General features: G+C 38.6%; 1 protein-coding gene across 2 annotated transcripts in view; it reads left to right on the top strand.

Annotated features, from left to right (window-relative positions):
• C11H12orf42 (chromosome 11 C12orf42 homolog) overlaps window positions 1-23,252 on the top strand; it is a 175,269-nt gene extending 152,017 nt beyond the window's left edge. For both annotated transcript variants that reach the window (XM_025402685.1, XM_025402684.1), the window contains 2 exons: window positions 18,804-19,175; window positions 22,651-23,252. In XM_025402685.1, coding sequence (XP_025258470.1) covers window positions 18,804-19,175; window positions 22,651-23,099 — 821 coding nt within the window. In that variant the 3' untranslated portion in view covers window positions 23,100-23,252. The remainder of the gene's footprint in view (window positions 1-18,803; window positions 19,176-22,650) is intronic.
• Window positions 23,253-24,257: the final 1,005 nt, after the last annotated feature.

Genomic DNA, 24,257 nt, shown 5'->3' with positions numbered 1-24,257 from the left:
GAAGTCCTGGCTTTTACGTTTGGCAAGCTGATCTTGTCCTGCTGAGCTTCTTCCAATTCTGTCAAGAGCCGCATAATATAGTGGCGAAAGAATATTGGTTCTGAAGCCCAATCGCCTTGTGTTTGAATCCTGACTTTGCCAATTAGTAAGACATTAGCCAAGATTCTTAACCACCATGGGCCTTGTTTTCTTTATTTGAAAAAATTGAGGGTAATGATAACCTCATCAAGTTCTTGTGAGGAAATTAAATTCATTAATACAAGTAAAATAGTTTGAACTGTTCCTGGCACATCATGAGTGTCCAATAAATATTATTATTATTATTATTGAGTACAATGTACTCTTTCTTGTCTTAGGATGCTATTGTTCATTTTTCTCCGATTCATCAGGTTAAGTTTTGCTCATTCTCCATGCTTTAAGTTGTCATAGGAAGCCCTCCATATCATTTCTGCCATATTCTATTGGACAAAAGAAGCCACAAATCCAGCCCAGATTAAGGAGGAGGAAAACAAGCTCTATCTTAATATGGGGCAATGTCACAGTGCAAAGGAAGGGTGAAGAATTGGGGCCAATATTGCAAGCCACCGCCACAGATGCCAAGACAACCATGCTGAGAGAACTGTTGACAAACACTTGCTAAAGCACACACTTATGGCTATTAAAGGATCCAAACAACCTTGTCCCAAGACAGCTTCAGCATGATGCCATGACCTTCACCCTTAGTATTACAAGACTCAGCCCTCTTGTCATCCAGAATACTGGCTGTTTGCTTAGCCGTACTTGCTACCCTCTAAATGGTAAAGCGGTCAAAAGCAGTCTGGGAGGCTGATGATGCGAGAGAGAACCTGTAGTTGGGCAGGCACATGCACTTTGAGTCACATAATTATTTATTGGTAGAGACTTCTGTGGTTGGATGCCAGATCTGAGCAGTGTGGGGACACAGAGCTTAAGGTCTGTAAGCATCAGATGCTTTCAGTGCTTCTGTTCTTGCTTTGCCACAAGAACGTCCCTCAAAAAGGGAGTCCTTCTCTCTGCCCATGAATAAGGCCTGCCTGCCAACACCAGTTCCAGCTGTGAACATGAAATCAGTTCTTCTATGGCCCCAAAAGTGTGGTCCCAGAGGCCTAAATTTAATTTTCATGCATATTTGTCTTCTCCTTCTACTTTATGCAAACACTACTTAGTTGCCAACACAGGCTCCAACCGTTTTGTTTGGATAATTGCTCGAAGTCTACCCCAACTACCGGCAGCTTTCTTTTACAGAAAGTACATTTTGGTTAATTTTTGGTTAACCAAATTATATCTTCCTTCGGTACTTCCTTCAGGGTTTCACCAATGATTTCTGCCAATATTTGATTTATTTTGAAATAGTTCAACACCAATGTCAAGTTTATTACCCTCCACACTAGGTCGTTGGAATGAGCAAGAGAAACAGGAGCTCTGCAGCCCCACGGATCATCTGCCACTGAAGTTTCTTCTTCCAAATAATTCTCTATTCGTCTTGCCACAATCAGCTGGTCCTAGAGTGGCTGTGAGAACCCAAGTGGAGGTTTGTGGCCATAATAGGGATGAGGGGACAGGGAAAAATGAGCACTTGTAAAACAAAGATCTTATTTTTATGGAAATGAATAGAAACTCTGAAGTAAGGATGAGACATATGGAATCGCATAAAACATGAACAGAACATTTTAAAATAGCAGGTCCTCAAAAATACTCCATATGGCCCAGTAGTATTTAAGGTAACAGAAAACAGTTCATGTTGCAGCTGCAAGCGTTCATTCCTGGGGTTCAGGACTCAGTTCACAAAACTATACTTTCCAATTTGTTTTCAAGAATGCTTCCTTTGTCTACCTCTTGGGACTAATTCTTTTAGGGTGAGTGGGAGACTTAAGTTATTAATTAAGATCTATAATTTTAATTGTAGTTTATTCTTAATAGAGTGATAAATTACTCATAAGTTATTATCTCTTCTTCTACTCTGCTGAATCAGTAGTTATGAAAACAATGCAGTTTTAGAGCCTATTTAAAGTTTATAGGCTCTAAATGTTACAACATAATAATATTGCAAGTACTTATGATTAAAACATAAATCTAAAAATGATACAGGACATTAAAATGACATTTCCTAAAAGCGCAGTTGACACATACACACTTCAGTGATAATCAACAACTGCTACCTAAAAAGATTACACATTTTGTTTTGCCACAGTATTAAAGAGGGTGTGGAAAAATCAGTGTGAACACCAAATGAATTTCATTATGTAGAACTCTCTATAGATAAAATACATCTCAATATACTTTGTGCCCTGTAGAAAATAAGGTAATATTTAATTCATCAAATATGATACTAAGTCATGTTGAATGACTGCATTATAATATGTTATATGCCAGACTTACCAAAGGGAGTGTTTCTTTTTAATATCCCAGGCTGGGGTGTAACTCAGTTCTTTGGATACTAGCTTTCTTTTTCTCTTATTTTCATTTTAAATTTGAATTCTAAAATAGAAATGTCAGAAGAAAGAGAGAAACGTATACTCTCACACAAATGTAATGAATCTACTTTTGCATATTCGACAGAACGTCTACTTTTCTGATAGCACCAGAAGTCTCATTCTTACTCCTTTCTTTAAGTTTGTAAACTCTGCCAGGACTATAACTGTGCTATTGTGTTGACATTCACTTCTTCATTTTATTTTGTCTGCACAGTCTTGATCTGCTAATTTCATTTTTCCTGTTGCTAAACTGTAGTTTTTTTTGGATGAATTGACTGTATGTTTGGCTTTGTGTAGACATAGCTGCACTGTAAGTTGGCCCCTTAGTTCAATAATTCACCATGAAGACTGGTTTTCATCCTCACTGTGTTGAACAGGCATCTAATCAACCATTAATTTCCTTTTTGTTGGATGAGCATAATAACTATTTCTGTCTTTCTTTCTGATGGGAAACAGAGGCAGAGAGGATCATGGGTTGCCCTAAGTCAGAAAGGGAGGCTGTAGAAATCTGCTTCAGGAGTTGCCCTGATAGCATTTAGGAGCGATATAGCAGGAAAAGGCCAGAATTTGGAGGTAAAAAAAGAGTTGGAGGAAAACTAATGGAAATATATATATATATATGCATCTACAGGGCACTAGACATGGTTCTAGGCACTTTATAGCCAGCATAGAAGATTGCTTCTACCAATGAAAAGTTGGGCAGCTTTAATTTCTGTAAGCCTGTTTCTTCATCATCTGCAGAATGGAACAAATAGAATGGAACTGAGCAGTATTTTATCACCAGTAGGAAATATGCAATTATGCATTATTGTTACCTGGGGCATTGTCATTGTTACTTTTGGTTTTTGAATTCATTAAGAGATGGTAATAAGTTTGACCATATTTATGAGGATAAAACAAGTCTTCACAACTTATTGAAGTATCTTTTTCATAAACATTCCATTTTTTTAAGAGAAATAACAGATGAACCTAATGCATTCTTATGAATGTGGACATTTGTGGTGGTGAGACCAGTTTAAATGTTTTTAAAAAATGCAGTTTTAGTTAATGAAATACAATAATAGCAACTAGTTTTGTTGAAGTTATTTCAATTAGACATTACAGAGATCTATCTGAAGTACACTGGCCAAAAATGGAGGTGGCTCATACATCCAAAGCACATGGAATTTGGAGTGAGGTTGGCCTCAGGGAGGCTCTGAGCCAGGATCTTCAGCAGTCCTGAGACCTGCATCTGTGCTTCTCATTCTTCCTGCATGTCATCTTCTTTTGCTCACTGTAGCCTCTGCAGTGAAAACAGTGAAATATGAAAACATGGCCTTCAATAGCTGCCAGCATCTGCCTCCAGAAAGGAACTGAGATGTGGTCTGTTAAGCCCTAAGGAAAAAAAAATTAATCAAAGGAGTCTAATTGTCCAAGTATGAGTCACTTGCACAACCTTGACCAATCAACTGTGGACAGGGGGTAGGGTATCACCTTGTGTGATTTTCCCATTGCAGCCAGAGAAGGGAAGACTCTAGAGTAAGGAAGTTCTCATTTAAACCACTTAGAGTAGTAGGATCACTGGCTTAAAGACAGGTGTGTGTGTGTGTATGTGTGTGTGTGTGTGTGTGTGTATGAGAAGACAGAATAAAACATAATTACTATGTAAGTTTAATAATGCATTGCCAACCAGAAATTTTTTAAAAAAACTTCCTTAAGTACTTACAATTGTTATTTGTATGTATTAATGCATTTATTTAACAACTATAGAACACTCACAGAGTGTGGCATGCTAGGCACTGGGCTGGATTCAGAAAAGCATAAAGATGCATATTCTTCTCTCTAATAATTTACAACTTTTTTTTTAACAAAAAGGTATACTCACCTAAGACGTTCAGTTACAATGTGTCCAGTGAGGATACAGCAAGAAATAACTGGAGTCATTCAGAAGACAGGGAGATTGTTGTGAGCATAAGCAGCAGATTAGATACATGCTTATTCACTAATCTTTTCCTTGTTTATTTTTTTTCCAAATCTCTTAACTAGAAATAAAGTTCAACTTTTAAAAAGCATGATATTTAATAACCAGAACCCCATATCTCTAATACTGAACATAGAGCTATCTCTAAGCACAGTTGTCAGTGAAGAAAGCTTGCTATTTGCTGTTAGGTTTAGTATTGAAATCATGTGATGTAATTGAGCTCCATTCAGTTCTATCATTATAGTTTGCTTTGCATAACATTTAACCAAACGAAGCGTTGTCAGTAAACTCAGGCCTTTGAGTAAGTTCCCTTTTACTAACTGTATCAACAGTGTAATTCTTACTGGTAGAAATTTCATGGATTTACTGGTCTTTACCATTAAGAAGATGCTTGAAGACTCTGAAGTGTTAAAATATGCGATTTCTCTTCTCAGTGTGGGAAATTAAACCTGTTAGAAGGAGATACCATTTGGCGTAATGATTACATGTTATTAAGTTAATATTTCAATTGGGTTGCCTGGTTATTCTAACCCCCTGTGGCCTTGAGGTATATTCCTTAACCATTATCTCTCACCATAATGTCTGCTGCTGCTTCAAAGAAGTGAAAGGATGTTTGTTGAAAGAGGATATCATCACTCAAGATCATCTGCCTTGTTGGAGTCACCTGTCAGCCTAATACATTTATGTGGACAGCAGTAGGTTCTGACAGAACTTATAACGTTTTCTTTCTCGGTTGTGAAATATGATGGATGTGCCATACCAGTGACCTTTACACAAGGCCACATGTTAATATTCAGGACCTCCCTTTTGTTGGCCTTGAACAATGGCTGTCATTAAGGAAGCTTGGTTTGCCAATATGCCCTCTGTTAGGATGCTGGACCACTCCTGATTGGTCACCAGGAAGTATCATGTGCCTTTGATGGAAATGACATGGAAGATGTATGGTCAAAGTGCTGTGCTCAGCACCACTGCTGTGCGGAGGAGAAAACCACTATGACCCAAATAGCCCTGCACTCAAACAATGTCGCACCAACCAAAGACAACATATTGGGAAGAAAAATGCTTGTAAACCGCGTGTGTTAGAAGATGTATTGGCCAGACGGCCATAGGGCAATCTTTGAACTATTGAAATCTTTAGAAATATTGTTTGGTTCTGAAACAATACTTACAAACCTAATTAATCAAGCATAGATGGTTTATTTTCAGGCTTTCCACAGTGTGTTGCTTTAATGCAAGAATAGGGTCTGTCGGGTTCTTTTGCTGTTTCACAGGGGCATGCAAAAACTCAGCATGGGTATTCTTGTTCATACAAGTTGAAGCTCTAAATTTCAAAATAATATCTACGTAGATCTCTGGTGATCCCTTCAGCAAAGACTAGGGTTGAAGGTAGCCTGGATTTATTTTTCAATTGTTTCTGACTCCCTGTGTGACTCTTTTTCCACTCTTCTGCTTAATTTTATTCATCAGAATTATTTATCCATAGGTTCATTTAAGAAAGCTCATCATTCCTGTTGAATTCTCTAGCATGAGGGGAAAACATTTTAGCTTTTTTTCTTAAAGAATAAACACAGTGAAGGGTTGGTTTCCTGAATATGTGCTGTTGAATGATGTGATTTAAAAGGTTCACATGTACACCCCTTCGAATTTTAATATCAGCCCTTTTCCCATCTTAATATCATGTTTTAAAAGAGTCAGTGAGAAAATGTATGTTCTCAAGTGGGGAGAATGAAAGACTTGGAAACAGCCTCCTATAAGAAAGCTAAGGTGTTGTCTGGACTAATAATGTAGGCAGGTAGCACAAGCCTTTTTTGTCTCTAGCAAGCTGTGGTTGACATAAGTTAATCATTTAGATGAAAGAATCATTCAACTACTTAATTGCATGCAAAATAGTGCTTCACCAGAGTTTTAGCACGATGTGAAATATTACACTGGGACATGGCAGTTGAATTGTGTGAGTACAATTCCTGAAGGTCAAATCCTGGTTATTCATTTAGAGGCAGATTATTGACATTGTGGATTCTCCAAGAGCTCCCCACTGTGTCCTCCAGGGCTATGTCACTATTCACCAGCTGGTTAGAATACACGGGGCAGGAGAAAGGAAAGGGACTGAAACTCAGCCCACAATTATGCAGTTTGTAAGCAATTCAGATGAAAGATTTAGTGGGAGGAGAGATGCTCAAGTTCATTCTTTGTTAGGAAAATATGTATTAAAACCACAATGCAGTGCCATTTTCTACCGGACAGGCAAAAATTCAAAAAACAATTCAGGTAATAGCAAGTGTTGGCAAGGATATGGAACAACAGAAAACTGCATTCACTGCTTGTAGGAGTGTAAATTGGTATAAACATTTTTGGAAAACAATGGGTATTCTACAATAAGTTTGAAGATATGCACATCCCATGACTTGGCACTCCTAGAGAAACTAGAGCACATGCACAAGAAGACATATACAAGGGTGTCCATAGAAGCCTTGTTTGTAATACTTTTTTTTTTTTTTTTTGAGATGGAGTCTTGCTCTGTTGCCCAGGCTGGAGTGCAGTGGTGTGATCTCACTGCAACCTCTGCCTCCCATGCTCAAGCAATCCTCCTACCTCAACCTCTGGAGTAGCTAGGACTACAGGCACATGTCACCACACCTGGCTAGTTTTTCGTAATTTTTGTAGAGACTGGGTTTCGCCATGTTGCGCAGGCTGGCCTCAGACTCCTGGGCTCAAGCAGTGTACCCACCTTGACCTCCCAAAGTGCTGAGATTATAGATGTGAGCCACTGTGCCCAGCATGTTGGTAACATTAAAACAAAAACAACATAAGACTGGGCTTCACCCCTATGTCTGTCAGTAAGAGAATGGACAAATACATTGTGGATACTCATATAATGAAATTGGGTGAGTCTGGGGCTATTTATTTTCTTTATGTATATATTAACATGTGTATATGTATACCCTTTTGTACATACAATATTAAGTTGTAATGTGTGAAATGGCCTATATTTGACCATTTTTGACCTACAAAATAACAATTTCATGTGGCAACATAGTGTTTCAAAAAATAAATAAATGAAGTTCATTAAAGAAAAAAATGCTCAGTGTAGTTAAAAAAAAGTACTCAGAAACTCATAGGCTTATTAAAATTGGAGAAGACTTTGGAAATCATTTTTATTTTTCTGTAGATGGGGAAACCAAGGCCTAGAGACATTCATTCAATGAATCAATGTATCAATGAGAACCAAATGCTCTGGCTCTCAAATCAGTGTTTTTAAAATTATATCTCATGTTTGAAACAGTTTGTAGTCTAGCCCAGACATTTAAAAATAAAACATTCCAATATAAATCTATGTCCCTAGGCTGGAGATTTTCTGTGATTTACATGCAACTGAATAAGGCTGATGATGTCATAGGGAAGAGGTGATATCGTGGGAGGAGGATGAACTACATCTGAATACTCTGCAGTCATCTTCTGTTGCACGATGAGAGGCTGACCCATGTGTCCCTTTACTAGGAGAGAGGGAGTGGTTGAGTGATGTTTGGAGAAAGAATATACTTTTCTCAGAAGAAGAAAAAGGCACATTTATACTTAGCAGAGTACCTGAGCTATGAAAAATGCCTGTTCCTCTTGTAGCAACTTTACTTTCCCACATCCATGGCAGACATCAGTAATTGCTCCATGAACCAAGACACAGCCCTAAAATGCTTCTTGAAAAATTGGTGCCACAACCAATTTTGGGGGACTGGTGTTTGAGACAAAACTTGTTTGCCACCTTTGATGGGGGCAGGCCACTGTGGTGACTAGAGCTGGAACGAGTGACTATGATAAACTGAGCAATGTGGACTAATCTCTGAGGAAAGAGAAGTGAAGTGGTTATCCCCAGGGAACTCTGCAGAAGAGGACGGAGATGATGTGGCAACATGGAGAAGGGTGACACTATAATACTGAAGAGCATTCACTGGAGAGATCAGGGATTCATTCATTTGCTGTTTTTTTTTTTTCCAGTATAAGTTTTTGAGAATTTACTATGTGCCAAGTGCTTGTGATATGGCTCAGAGCTGGTACTTACCCTCATGGTGCTTACATTCTAGTGAGGGAAATGAACATTAAACTTGTGAACAGTTACACTTATGGTATATGGTTAATCAAATAAAAATAAAGCAGGAAAAGGAGACATGATGGAGGTCACAGGGGGCTTTTTTGGAATGAAAAAGGCAGTAAGCTCTTTGAGGAGCAGTTACCTTTTAGATCAATCAAGAAGGAGACAAAAAAAGATTTCATATTATTTATTCCTTCTCCAAGTCCTTTCTTTTTTATTTAGATGAGTTTATGATCTATGTTATTTTCCCTTTTCCTGAAAAACTTTTATCCTCTCCTGTGGGCAAGTAGGCTGGCAATGAATTTCTCATTTTTGTGTGTATCTAAAACAGTCTTAGTTTTTCTTTTAGTGCTGAAGGATAATTTTACTGGATATAGAATTCTGGGTTGATGTTTTCTGTTTTTCAATAGTTTAAATATTTGATTCCACTATTTTCTTGCTTTCATGATTTCTGATGAGAAGTCTACTGTAATCTGTTTTTAATTAAATTTTAAATTGATAAATAAAAATAGTGTATGTGTATATATGCTATTTATATCAGTATATATATAGGTATCAGTGTATATATATATACACATATACACAGTACTATATGTGTATATATATGTATATACTGTATCAGTACTGTGTGTATGTGTGTATATATATACTGCATCAGTGCATGTGTGTATATTTATAAAAACATTTTGTCGGGGTGTGTGTGTGTGTATCTATAGTGTGAAGTGTGATGTTTTGAAATATATATACCTGTGGAATGGCCCAATCAAGTTAATTAACTTGTGTATTATTTTACATACTTATCATTTTTTGTGGTGAAACCACTTAGAATTTACCCTCTTAGCGATGTTCGAAACACAATACGATGTTATTAACTGTAGTCACCTTGTGGTTCAGTAGATCTCTCACTGTAACTGTTATCCTCATTCTTCTATAAGGTGTATGTCTCCTGTAAATTTTCTAAATGTCCTCTAAGATGTCTGGATCTACTGTTTTGTGCCTGTCATTAATTTTAGGAAGTTCTTAGCCATAATTACTTTATATGTTTTTTTCTGTTCCATTCTCTTCCTCTGTTTCTCCTTCATATATTCCAATTATGTATATGCTGCACCTTCGAAAATTGTCCCACAGTTCTTGTATGTTCTGTTTTGGTTTTTTTTTTTTTTCTCTTTCCATTTTAGTTTGGGAAGTTCGTATTGACCTATCTTCAAGTTCGCTGATTCTTTGGCCATGTCTAATCTACAGATGAACCCATCGAAGGCATTTTTTATTTCTGTTACAGTGTTTTTTTATTTATAGCATTTCTTTTTGATTCTGAGTTTTCATCATTCTGTTTACCTTGCCATCTGTTCTTTTATGTTGTCTACTTGTTCTGTTAGAGCCCATATTCATTGTAGTTATTTTAAATTCTTTATTTGAAAATTCCAACATCCGTGTCATATCTGAATTTGGTTCTTATGCTTGCTTTGTCGCTGTAGCCTGTATCTTCTTGTGCCTTTTGGTATGCCTCATAATTTTTATTGAAAACCAAGGGTGATGTAGCAGGTGCTAGAAACTGGGATAAACAAATCTTTAGTATGAGGTTTTATGTTAATCTGGCTAGATGTCGGGTTGTGTTTAATGTTTGTTGTAGCTGTAGGGGCCAGAGGCTTCAAATTTGTCCAGTGTTCTTTCTTTTTCCTATTTTCTGGACTTTGAGATTCCCTAACTACCCTTTCACACAGAAAGGCTGCATCTTGCAACATATTTAGTTGTAATCCACTGTTATTCTGAATCCCTGTGGGTGTGATGATAAGGTATGGATTGAGGGGAAAGATTCTATAATCTTGTGATTAAATCTCAGTCTTTTAGTAAGTGTGCCTGTGACCTTCACAAGTGTTTCTTAGCATTTTTTTCTCCCTCTTAGATAAGTAAGACAAGAAGGCTAAAGGGGGCTGGAGTGGGAAAGATTCCCTTCCCTCAGCTAGAACAAGGCCCTGATATGCTTTTGTTATGAAGAATTCCCTGGCCATGTTTCACAATGATTACTCTTCTCTTCCTCCTGTCAAATCCATGAAGGAATCTTTTTCAGACTTTCACCTTGGGAAACTGGTGGAGTTCCTTGAGGCAAAACTCACTAAACTATAGGTTCTCTCTAAACCTGGTCCCCAGAAGATTTTTATTCTCAAGCTACCTCATAACTAGCCTCCTACAGCTCATCAAATTTACCTTTTAAACATTCCTACCAGTTTACGGTTCCAGAGGCTTCCGCTCTAGGTAAACAGATCCTGGTTTGACTATTTGGATTCACCATACAAAACTACCAGGCACATCAAAGTTGCCATCACCTTTTACTGGGCAACTGCCGACTGCCTTCTAACCTGCTTCTGCTCTCAGAACCCTTGGTTGCTTTCTATTGCATGTTGTGCAACATCCCAACACCTCTCCTGCCCTTTCCCTCCATCCATCGGGACTGTTCTCAGTTCTGAAAACACATCTGTCTTTGTCAGGCTGGGATACTCTTTTTTCCACTTCTGAAGTGACTAAACCCTTTTCAGCCTTCAGGCTAGTCTCAGATTAAGTATCATCTTCACTGATCTCCACTCATATTTCTCTGTCTCAGTACCTTGTTTTTCATTAATATCACTCACTACTATTTATAACCATGTAATTGTGGCCTGCTTTTGCCACCTTCCCCTATAGATTGCAAGCCCCACAAGGGCATACGTTTGCCTTATTCTGTCATATCTCCAGGGTCAAGTACAGGACAAGACACATAGTAGGCATTCAATAAATATTTTTGAATGAAGATATGTATAAGATGAGGCACATCCTGCATGGATGAAAATGATATAATTTTCTACTTGAGTCCTTGCTACTGGAAGAGGTCATTCAGGAGCTACAGAGGGAGAGAGGAAGGAATAGTTTCAGTAACAACAACAACGATAATAACAGCTAAGACTTGTTGAGTACGTCCTATGTGCCAGGTACTGCTCCAAACTCTTGTTAAGTTTAATTCATTTAATCTGTATACCAATCATGTGTGATAGACATTATCATCATTTTTATTTTATGAATGGGAAAACTGAGGCAGAGAACACTTAATTAGCTGGGCCTAGGTAACATAGCCAGGAAGGGGAAAAGCATAGATTTGACTTGAGCAGTCTGGGTCCAGTGCTTGTTCTCTTGGCCTCCAACCTCTGCCACCTCTTGGGTGTGGTGTATCTCAGACTCTTCCTTTGCTTCAGCCCTGTAAACTTAAAAATGACTTTCACTCCCTAGTTAGCTGAAAAGCTGAGTAGGAGATGGCAGCCTTCATTAAACCCCATTATGTGGTCTAAAAATACTTTCTAAAGCCTAACACTGGAGTTTTAGCACGAATAGAAAACCTATTTGAGGTTTATGTTGAACTTTAGATATGCTGGAGATGAAATCAATTAGCTTCAAACTCTTATTTGTGCCTAGAGAGAAAGGCAAAATGAGCTTTGGGGAATTAATTGTCTCTGTTTCATTTCTCCTTTTAGGACAATTGCCATTAGTTTTTTCATAACATGAACATGCTAGAGTTACAAGCATGAGACAGAGGAAAAGACAGAGTGGAAAAATGAACACATAGAAGTTATTTTTAAGAGATGGCTACAAGAAGTGGGTGTGAAGTGATCACCTCGCTAGTATCTCAGAGGGGCTGAAAGTATAGGAGTTATCATACTTGTCTTTTTCTATTGAATCAAAACTGAAAATGAATACATTAGCATTTGTCATGATTTATCCTGAACTGCTTTGCAGCTCAAAGGGAATGAGAAGTTGTTTCTGTAAAATACATTCTTTATTTTATTGTACCTTGAACTCATCTGCCACAATATTACTTCAAATAAAATTGGCAACAGATGGAAGTCCTGTGCTGCAAAATAAGACACAGAGATGCTTACATATTAAAAGAACTGGTAAAACTTGAATATTCGGAAGAATCTTTTAACAACCAAAGCACCAAAAAAAAAAACCCAAGTGTATCAGTAGTTGCGAAAAGTCGTGCCCTTGTGTCAGTAGCCTGAGGACGCTGGAGGACACGGTTAAGAATGTTGGACCTCGAGAGGCGGATAGTTTAAACTCTGATCCTTCTCATTTTATTCATCGGAACTTTGGGCAATGTAGAGAGTACTAGACTTTTTAAAGATATCATTTCTTCTTCTGTATGTTAGAAATAATGCTCATAGCATTTTCTGTGGGCCAAGGCATGGACAATAGAGCAGGGCCTGGCCAATGGTCAGTGCCCAGCGTTTGTTAGCTGTTAGCACCATGACCACTTGCATCCACCTCACTTCATGAAGCCCAGTTCATGGGAGTCACGCATATCCTCTGGCACTACTGGCATTGATTGTGTAGTAGAAAACAAAGCTATCCCCAAATTTTAAGACCTGGATCCTAAGCTCAGCTTCTTCACTGCCTAAGAAGGGGGTGTAACAAGACACTTCCTCTCTTTGAATCTGCTTCCTCCTCAGTAACATGAGTAAGCCAGAGAGTTTTTGTGAGGCTCAAGTGGAGTTACTGGTATGAAAACAAAATCTAAAGAAACATACAAGTTGTAAAGGAGCAAATAATGCTGGTTTCTGAAATGAGGACCATCTATAGAAAGATACCTGAGGAGAAAGACTTTACCGATTTTATAGCTCTAGTGTATTCATGATTGTTTGACTGAACAAAAATGATAACAGCCCCTGAAATCTCTGATGAGTGACTGAGATCAGTAGCTCCCTGCCCTGATTATACATTTTCATTGCTGAAAGACTTAGCATGAACAGATACTAGGGTCCCACTCTCAGTGATCGGTCAAGGATGGGAGCACATGTTTATATTTTTAAAAGCATGTCAGGTATTGTCTGATGTGCAGCCAGGATTGAGAAATACTGTATTCGATGCAAGAGATGTGTCACGTAACAAAAAGCACTGGACTTTAAGTCATGGGCTATGGATTTTGGCTCAAGTTGTCACTATCTAGAATGGTAGATTTGAAAAATTATAAATAATACTCTTAATAAAAGCCATTGGAGATTGCAAAAGGACTTTCCATTTCCAACAGTCTGTTTCTGGTTGTTTAATGCCAAAACAACTGGTTGCTCTAGCCACTTAGGCAACCTGGTAGTTGTAGTTGTATCATAGAGGCAATCCAAAATTCATTCAGGGGTCTGAGAGACTAGAAGGTTCTGGTTTGCTGAAGTTCATTTTGCAATAAATCAGCTGATCAACTTAGTCTTAAAATGATCACTTCTATTGGCCTGGGTAATCATTGGGGTAGTACCTAGTATATGGTAGAAGCTATAAATATTGATTGAATAGCTAAATAAATAAGCGCAGTCATCACCTGTCCCAACATCATACCTGGTGGCTTTAATAATTATTCCCTATACTTAAGTATAAGGAATACACACACACACGCGCATACACACACATAATGCCTGTTAATATTGCACATACAAAGTTACTTTCTCTTCTGAGAAGCAGTGAAATCTTTAATGCACAGGTCATAAGATCCAGTTCCGTGGAGGTATTTAAACAGAGGTGGATATTGAAGTTGGTGAGGGCTCAGCCTCAGATGACTTTTAAGGTCTCTTTCAACCACAACTCCTGGAATGTGAAAGTGTATAAAGTACCTCAGGCCTTCCATCTTGTTCATGATATTTGAACAGCAGAACAAGGGCAGATAGAATGCTATTGGTTCTAGTGTTGTTTGTTTTCCTTTAAGATCAAGAGATCCAGTGCTACTGTTTTGAATAATTCTAAATGTTTCTCTGCATTTGGGAAAGCCTGCTCAATTTGTCTACCATTTCAAATTCTGGTAGACATTTTTTAAGATGAAATGAGGCAACCGATTAAAATGAAAATGAAAAGCCTAACGTTTTGGAGGTAGACCAGATTTCTAGAGTTCTAAAATCTGCTTGTGCACAGGGTTTGCAAATGCATTCCCACTGTTCAAAGCTGAATATTTATAAAATCATGTTCTGGAGTGAAGATTCTATGAAAGGAGGTAATTGATAGTGTGGCCTTTACAAGGCTGGCATAGGCCAAAGACACAAATTGGTGGCCTCTGATGATTCCAAGAGCAGTTGTGTTTTGTGTGTCTCACACTATGTTAAAAAAATCCAAAATGTTACCAACATTTAAAACTCAGAGGTTTTCACATGCATAAAAATATATATTTCTGCTTTTCCTGAAAATCTGGAAAGACTATTATGCATTGCTGTAAAGAAATACCTAAGACTGGGTCATTTACAAAGAAAAGAGATTTAATTGGCTCCTGAGAAGAGGAAATAGGCAAGTCCCATGGCAAAAGTAGGAGCAAGCGAGAGAGAGAGAGAGAGAGAGAGAGAGAGAGAGAAAGAGAGTAGGAGAGGAGGGGAGGAGGGGCCACACACTTTTAAAAGACCAGATCTCAGGATAACTCACTCACTGTCACAAGAACAGCACCAGAGTGATGGTGCTACACCATTCATGAGAAATCTGTCCCCATTATCCAGTCACCTCCCACCAGGGCCCACCTCCAACACTGAGGATTGCAATTCAGCATGAGATTTGGGTGGGGTACAAATATACAAACTATATCAACTGTCTACAGTGGACCCACATTCTCTCATGGCAATAAAAGATAGGATCTGACGGTCTCTGGCCCTTTATACTGGGACATACCACCCCAGGGTATCCCCACTTGGACCCTTCTTTCATTTCTGTCATCCGCCTGGCCACTGAAGGCGTTTGCTTTGGTTTCCCCTCTCAGACAAAACTGTGACTCAGGAGGGCTGGCATGGCCAACACCCTTCTTGCCATTTGACTGTGCCTTGAATGCAGGGAATATATGTCTTGCTACAAGTTGTTACATTCCAGCACCGTTGCTTCTACTTGGTAGAACTCAAGAACTCTCAACTTATCCTGCTCCCATTTCATACCTACCAATTCCTGGTTTTCCCTCTTTTCTATCCCCCAAATCTGGGCACTTTTTTTTTCTTTTTTTTTCTTTTTTTTTTAGTGAAAAGGGCTGGTATTAATAATTATGGTTGACCCCTGAACAAGGCAGGGGATAGGTGCTGATTCCTCATACAGTTGAAAATCTGCATATAATTTTTGACTCCCCCAAAACTTAGCTACTAGTAGTCTTCTGTTGACTGGAAGCTTATTGATAACATAAATAGTCGATTACCATATTTTTTGTATGTTATATGTATTATATACTTATAATACAATAAAGTAAGCTAGAGAAAAGAAAATGTTTTTAAGAAAATCGTAAAAAATATATTTACTATTCATTAAGCGGAAGTGGATCATCATAAAGGTCTTCAACTATGTCTGCACGTTGAGTAGGCTGAGGAGGAGGAAGAAGAGGAGGGGTTGGTCTTGCTGCCTCAGGGGCAGCAGAAGCAGAAGAAAATTCCCATATAAGTGGACCTGCTCAATTCAAGGGTCAACTGTACTCTGGGACAACATGTGTAAATTGGAGCTATTGTAGGTGTAATAGTTTTCTAGGGCTGCTATAACAAAGCATCACAAGCCACCTGGCTTAAAACAACATAAATTTATTTTTTCACAATTCTGGAGACCAGAAGTCCAAATTTAGGTATCAGCAGGGTTTTCTCTTTCTGGAGATTCTGAAGGAGAAAGCCTTTCAGTGCCTCTTTCCTAGCTGTTGGTGGTTGTTGGTGGTACTTGGGGCTCCTTGGCTTGTAGGTACACCCCTCCAATCTCTGCCTTCCTTATCACATGAGATTCTTCCTGCATGGCTGTGTCTCTGTTTTCTTTTCTTATTAGGACACCAGTCATATTGGATTAAGGACCACCATTTTAGCTTAATTATCTTTGCAAAGACCTGATTTCCAAATAAGGTTATAGGTTACAGGTTACAGGAGGTTAGGACCGCAACGTATCTTTTAAGGGACACAATTTATATCATAGCAAGCTAGGTCATTTGTTCATGCTACCTCAGGCCCAACGCCTTCCTGCAAATTGCCCTTTATTTGTCCAGACAAGTCTGCTCAACACCTCACCCAATCAGATCCCAAAGCTCTAAACACTTATCCTTCCTTATCCTGCTTCCTCCATGAATGATCTCATTCCATGTTACTGTTAGGCGACAGGTCATCTGATTAAATAAAGGTAAGGAATGCTAAACTACATTGACTCTCTAAAGTTTATCTGCACTGTCTAATTAAAGATGATTTCTGAATTATAAGAGTAAAACATATTCAGTGCATAAAATTTGAATATTACATAGAAGCTACCCAGAGTTTGAATTATACCTCTGAGAAGCAACTGTTAATTTGATTTTCTTCCAGTTTTTATTCTTTGCCTCTTAAAAATCAAAATTGTATAATTTTATGTGTCGTTATAATTAAGCATTTTTTTCCATGTAAACTCTAGTATACTATATAATGTTAAATATTTGTTAAGTGTTTTCTAAATGCCAACTACTACCCTAAGTACTTTATGTGCATTATCTAATCTACTGTTAATAGTTATAATATTCTTAGTGGTAGATATGATTATTCCTATTTTACGAATGAGAAACTGAGGCAGAGTAAACCTAGAGAATTTTTTCTAGGCTACACAGCTAGTATTTCATAGAATCAGGATTCAACTCCAGCTCACCAAGCTTCAGAGCTTGCACTCACAGCACTGTGAAGAATATCTTAACTTAGAAATGAACCATAATTCGTTTTGATTTACACGGAAGCAAGAATCTCAAAAAGAATTGGCTTGGGTAATAAGGAAAAGGCAAATGAATCTTGTATCTTTTCATCCCTTTTACGGCACCCCTCTCCCCAAAAGAGATCTCAACACTCAAATCTCAATCCTACATTTGCATGCACACACAAGCACACACCTACACACACATGTGCACACACATGCATGCCCCTCTACCATTCATCTAGTTGTAAATCTAGGGAATTATTCTTCCCTTTTTCTGTGTGCCTCTTCCTCCCATAATCAACCCACTACCAAATTGGCTAAGAAGCCAGATTTGCTTCTTAGATACATCTTTAAACTGTCTTATCTCCATCTCCTCCAGGTCACCATCACCGGTGGCAGGGAAATGTGGCATTGCACCAGCTCTGCTCATTAATATCTTTGACAGTTGGGAACTTTTTCTCCTATTTACTTTCTACTGAGAAGTTAGAAATGTAGATGTGAATGGTTTGAGTTGACACAGTACGCTGTCAGTTTCCCAATGGAAATGAATTAGGTAAAGGAACCCACATCAACTACTGGATAAGAATCAATGTGGGTGGTTTAGCTCTTTTCTGTCTGTGCTGTTTACAATATTCTAAGGCAGTTTTAAGCAATTGAGATTGTTTTTTACCTTCTGACAGTGCATCAAAAGGAGTGGCTTGAGCAGTCAATATTGGGCTATGGGGCTGACAGATCTGGATTCAAGTTGCAACTCGGCTAATTATTTGTGTGACCTTTAGCAAGCTACTTGCTGTAAGCCTGTATTGGTTTCTTAGGACCACTGTCATAAATTACCACAAAATTGGTGACTTAAAACAACAGAAATGTATACTCTCAGTTTGGAAAGCTACAAGTCTGAAATCAAGGTGTTCACGGGTCTGTGCTTTTTCTGAAGCCCCTGGGGTAGGATCTTCCTGTGGCTTCTTCCATCTCCTGGTAGCCCAGGTGTTCCTTGGCTTACAGCAGCATATCTCCAATATCTGTCCCCATCTTCACCTGGGTCTTCCCTCTGTGTCTTCGCCTTCACATGGCGTTCTCTTGTGTGTCTCAGTTTCCTTTTCTTATAAGGACTCCAGTCTTATTAGATTATGGCTCACCCTAATCCAGAATGACTTCATCTTAATTTGGTGACCTATTTCCAAATAAGGTCACATGCACAGGTGCTGGGGGTGAAGACTTTAATATATCCTCTTTTGCAGGGAGGGGAGGGGGTGAACACAATTCAACCCATAAGCCTCAAAACTAGCTTTCTGACCTGTGCAAGAGAGATAATAATACTACCTGCTAGATATGGTTCTTGTGAGGATTCAGTGACACACATGTCTGGGCCCTCACACAGTACCTTCAACATAACCAGAACTCAGCACAAACATCCGCAGTCTTCTACCTCCCTTTCTAGACCCTCCCCTCCTCTTCTTCTCCTACTCAGCTACCCCAGTCTGTCATTTTTGTTTACTCAGAGTAGAAACACAAAACAAGCAACCATAAGTTTACATATTACCTGACTCCATCCTTCCCGCCATTAATTTAGCAGGTGTTTTTGGTGAATTTTTCAAACGAATGTGTTTACCTTTCACAGTGTTTCCAGAAAGGACTCAAAGTTCAGTGGCGTATAAAAGACTACTTTGTACTTGCCAGTACATAGTCCCCAGGTCTTCTGTAAGCACAGTTTCTTTGGATGAAAAAAGCTGTGAAGAAGCCTGTTCCCCTCCAGCACCATCTGGTGAAACTGATGAGACCCCATTGATTTTCACTGCCAGTGGAGAAACTGAGGAGAGAGCCAGAGGAGCACCCAAGCAGGCTTGGAACAGTTCATTTTTGGAACAACTGGTACAAAAGCCTAGTTGGGCACACTCAGTAAATCCTGTTCACCTGGAGGCTCAGGGTATACACATCAATAGACACACAAGACCTAAGGCCCAGCCCTTGAGCAATCCCAAGAAAAATTCTGGTAAGTATCACATTGTGGTTACTGATTCTCCTTGTTTCAACTGGTCACATTTTGTTTTCAACTTCAATATAAACAGAAAAAATATTGATTTCATGGCTAGTCCTATTCTAGAAGGTACCACAAGAACTACAGTAGCCAGTCCTCAATGAAAGTCTGCTTGTTGCCAAGTACTATATTGGAGGAGAGAACAGGTGTGAGTCGATGACAGGTAATTTGATGATTCAGTTATTGCACCTGACAATGACAGCTATTATCATCACAATTCCAGCCCCACTTATTAAGCTTTCACCATGTGCCAGACACTGTGCTGGGCATTTTATATTATTTTATGAAATCTTAATATAATATTCAGGCAGATCATACTATTATCCCCATTTTACAGACAAGGAAGTTGTGAATTCATAGCACAAGATATAGGAGGAATGGTTCAAAGTAAGGACATGGCCCAGAAGGGATAAGTTTTGGAACCAGAAAGAACTGTGCTCAAATATCAGCTCTCTCCCATCTCAGCTCTGTAACCATTATCAAGTCCCATAAATGTTTTTGCAACCCAGTTTTTTCATCTGTAAAAAATGACAATTATTACTTCAAATTAAATTATTTATATAAATAAAATTTCCTGAACATAGCAAGGACTTAATGGGGGTGGTGATGATGGTCGTGGTACTTATGGTGCTGATGTTCAGACTGGAGGAGAGAAAATCTAAGGAAAAAAAATTGCGGATCTCCAAATATTCCAAGAGCTGTCATGTAGAAGAGGGATGAGACTAATGTTACATACTCTTCTCATTTATAGCAAGCTTGTCCGACTCATGGCCTATGGCTTTGTATGTGGCCCAACACAAATTCGTAAACTTTCTGAAAACATGAGATTATTTATGCGTGGTTTTTTTTTTTTTTTCCTCATTAGCTATCATCAGTGTTAGTGTATTTTATTTATGGCCCAAAACAAGACACTTTTTTTCTTCCTATGTGGCCCAGGGAAGCCAAAAGATTGGACAGCCCTGCTTTATAGGGACCTTTTGAGGTAGGTTCCCTCCACATGTTTGTACAGTTTGTTGGAATTTACTAGAAGACAAAAGAGATAGATTTTGACTCAATACAAAGGAGAACTTTCTTTGAACTAGAAGAGAATATACTGCATGGGCTAGAAGTGCTCAAGCAGGGGGTTGGGAGACCTTCTTCCAGAAAGGCTATGTCAGAGATTCCTTTGTTTCTGGAAGCTGGGCCTGGTAATGAGAAACAGAAGATGCTGGTTGGCTAACACTTTTGAATTCTTACTATGAACAAGGCAATATGTTGAAATTGGAATGTATATCTTCCATTTTGATCCACATGACCCTCCTCCGAGATAGAAACTGTTATTTTCCTATGATTTAGTGCAGAATCCAGGTCAGAGTATTTCTAGATCCAGGTTCTAAATATGACTATAGTGACTCTTGAGCACTGAGCACTTGCCATGTACTTGATGCTCAACATTTTGTCAGGTTCTTTCCTCCAATTCTTAGCTAGTTTCCTTTCTCATTTCAAGTCTTTGACTTGAAATGTCACCTACTTAGCTCTTTCTCAAATTCCTGTCTCAGTTTAATTTTCATCATAAGATTTATTTACCAGCTGGCACTTAAAATTTATTCATTCACTTACTTGTTAGTCTGCTTCTCCTCCCTACTTTTTATTGCCTGCCATGTTCCCTTTGTATCCCCAAGGTCTAGAATACTGCTGAGCACATACTGGGCATTCAAATATTATTAAATGAATGAACAAACTTAATCTCACTAGCAACCCTGTGAAGTAGGTAATATAACTCCCATCTTTCGGGTAAGGACAAAGAGACTTAGGCCAGGTCATGTGCCAAGATTGGAATCTATGAAGTCCTGACCCCAGAGCTTTATTTCATTATACCACACTGTCCCTTTAAGATAGTTTGTTGCAAAATGTATCATTACTAAATTGCTTTCAGGGAAGGACATTTCTATTTTTTTTTTTTTTTTGACTCAAAACATAGGAAAGCATATCCTGTCTAGGTCATGCCCTGTTGCTCCAAACTCCAAAGCTACATCAGTGTTCTCTAGTGGATTCTTCTTGCACTGAATATTGTTGGCAGTGAATGGTCCATCTGACAGGGCCAGAAATCCAAATCAACAGCTATTAAGCACCTAGTGTTCACAAAGCAACACGCTTGAAAGTTTTCATTTACTTGGAGATATTAAAATGCCATTCTACCTTTATTTCAGGAAGTGATTCCTGCATTGGAGAATTCAGATTCACAAAAAAATTTTCACTGTTTGACTTGGGCATGTGACATGTGCAGAGGGAGGTACTCAGTACATACTAGGCATAGAACAGAGTGTAATGAACTAAACTGAATTACATAAAGATAGACTGACTGACTGACAACCACTGTTAGGAAGGTACTATTCATTTTAATTCTTTTACGTATTTTTTGAATTTCGGAATGATCTGAGTTGCTCTAAATATTCTAGACATCTATATGCTATTAAAAACCTTTTGAAAGCTTCTAGAAAGTGATTTAAACACATAAATTATCTTAAGTCCCTACTGAAGAATTGGACTTTAATTTGTGTAGGTCAATGGGCAGAATTTCTCAGGTAAAAGCTCCATGATTTATATATGTATTTATATATAAATCTTGAAGTTTATATATGCAATATATTATATAATATGGAAGTTTATATATATATGAACAAGTAGGTAAATATATGTATGTGAATATATATATATATTCACACACACATATAGCAGTCTTGGCTATGTTGTAAGAAAACCACATCTTTTGTATGGAAAAATTATTTTGTTGGGCAAAGAAAGAGAAAAATCAAACTTATTAGTATTAGTGGATATGTGTGTGTTATGTAGACCCAGTCTTAGGTTAATTTACTGTTTGTTTTAATCTTCAGCTGGTTTGAAGTTTCCAATAAAACTAATTAAGTAACAGCCTTTTGTTTTTTTAAAAAATCATCAGTTGACAGTCTACAGGGACTGTAGACACATTTGCTTTCACATATCCATTAATAACTCCACTTGACAATTTTCCATTCACAAACTTTCCCCTCATTTAGAAGTTCGAGCCCTATTTTAGCCACCGATTCTTCTGTGTCTCTCTCTTTGGGGGTTTTGAACAGTTTTCCTTGAAATAGAAAGTTTTCTGAGGATTATGCAAAAGCTATATATATATTGAGGCGTTGGGGAGGTGGTTTCAAAGAACAGGAAGGGAATAGATAGCATTTTTGTTTTCTTAGATAAATATGGGGAGGCAGGTGAGGATCATGTCAGGGTTTTATTTACTTACTTATTTATTTATTTATTTATTTATTTATTTATTTATTTATTTTTCTTTCCCCTCTGAGCACATTACAAATGTCGATTTCTCAGATGTCCAGTTGTCGCGGGGGCGCGGTGTGGTCCCGCACACTTGAGCCTCATCTCTGTCCTGCTTTCCTGCTTTGCCTTCCAGGTTCCACCGCCAGACCTTTCACTGCCATTGGCCTCTGCAGGAGGAGCCAGACCTCCTGCGCCCTGCAGAGCGCCGGCCCGAGTAACGCAGAGCTGGAGCCGAAGGAGAGGATGGCAGCCCCAGCAGGCTCTCAGGCACACCCCGACATCCAAAGCAGACTCCTGGGCGCGTCCGGAAATCCCGTCGGAAGAGGCGCGGTTGCCATGGCGCCGGAGATGCTCCCCAAGCATCCTCATCCCCCGCGGGACAGGAGGCCTCGGGCGGACACCTCCCTCCATGGCAATCTGGCAGGAGCGCCCCTTCCTCTGCTGGCCGGTGCTTCCACCCATTTCCCCTCCAAGAGGTTAATAAAGGTTTGCTCCTCAGCACCCCCCCGCCCAACCCGGCGTTTCCATACGGTTTGTTCACAGGCCCTTTCTAGGCCGGTGGTGAATGCTCACTTACATTGACCGCTGCGAGGGAATTGTTCGGCGAGTGCTGCCCATCTTCAAATCAATGCCTGCTCAGAACAACAGAAAGGGCCTCAGATGTACTGGTTTCCACAGAACCATTGTTAGGCTTTTGTGAAGCATTTTTGAACCTAATAAATAATGTCAAAAGTCCGTAGCGCAGCCAAAAATGTTCCTTTTGAAGCATCTCTAATAGTATTTTTGTTCTGCGGTGTCTCCCAGTGTTACAAAGAATTTGTGCCTCACAATAGGGATGGGGTACATCGCGTGCCACTTTGCAACGTGCCTCGTGGGATTGTGAGGACCCCTCTTTGTTTTGCTTTCGCAGGTAAACGGTTTCACTTGCCAACTTCACCTTTAGCTTAAGGATGTTTTCTAAGGGCCTTTAGAATTTCTAAACAGCGATTGGGAAAACATAATTGAATGTCTGTAATTTAATAATTTACATGAAATTTGATTACTCCTGATGTGCCCAGGGGAATTTTTCATGTCGTATTAAGGGTTTAATGTTAGAAACCTGAAGCTGGGCACTAGTTTGAGGCCCTGAAACACTTGGAACCAAGTTTAATGTAAAAGAGGTGCTGAATTTGCTGATTTGTAATACAAAATACTGGAGCAGCTTAGGGAACCTTTTATCAAACTGGTAATTTTAGGCAATACCTTTTATTTTGTTTAATATAGCAACTTTTCATCATGATGGGATGCTGATGCCAACTTTATCAATTGATTTTATGAGTTTAGGTTTTCTCTTTTTAATATAGTAGGGTTTTTTTCCCTTCAGAAACAAAGAGAAGTCAATGTGACCGATATGCTTATATGCAGTTTTGCACTCAAGTTCCTTGGAATTTTCCCACAAGCTTAGATTCACAGAGTTTGATAGATGGAGGTTGTCAAATCTTACTGCATTTAAAAAACTTTTTTTTTGCTTTAGTTCAACTTAATAGACGTAGTATGATTACATTTAAGACAGCATAATGTCTCAAGTCCAAATTTAAGTCTCAAGGTTTTGAGAGGAATGAAGTGTTATCAGCAATAACTTCCTAACATTTAAGAGTCTGTTTAGTCCTTTGGAGACTGAAGACTGTTTACTTTTTTTTTTTTTTTTTTAATATTAGCATGCTTTAGGAATAATGCACTTTTTTTTTTTTTTTTTTTTTT

Source organism: Theropithecus gelada, chromosome 11, assembly GCF_003255815.1.
Source record: "Theropithecus gelada isolate Dixy chromosome 11, Tgel_1.0, whole genome shotgun sequence".
In the NCBI taxonomy this organism is placed as follows: domain Eukaryota; kingdom Metazoa; phylum Chordata; class Mammalia; order Primates; family Cercopithecidae; genus Theropithecus; species Theropithecus gelada.
This window is presented reverse-complemented; position numbering and strand designations above follow the sequence as displayed.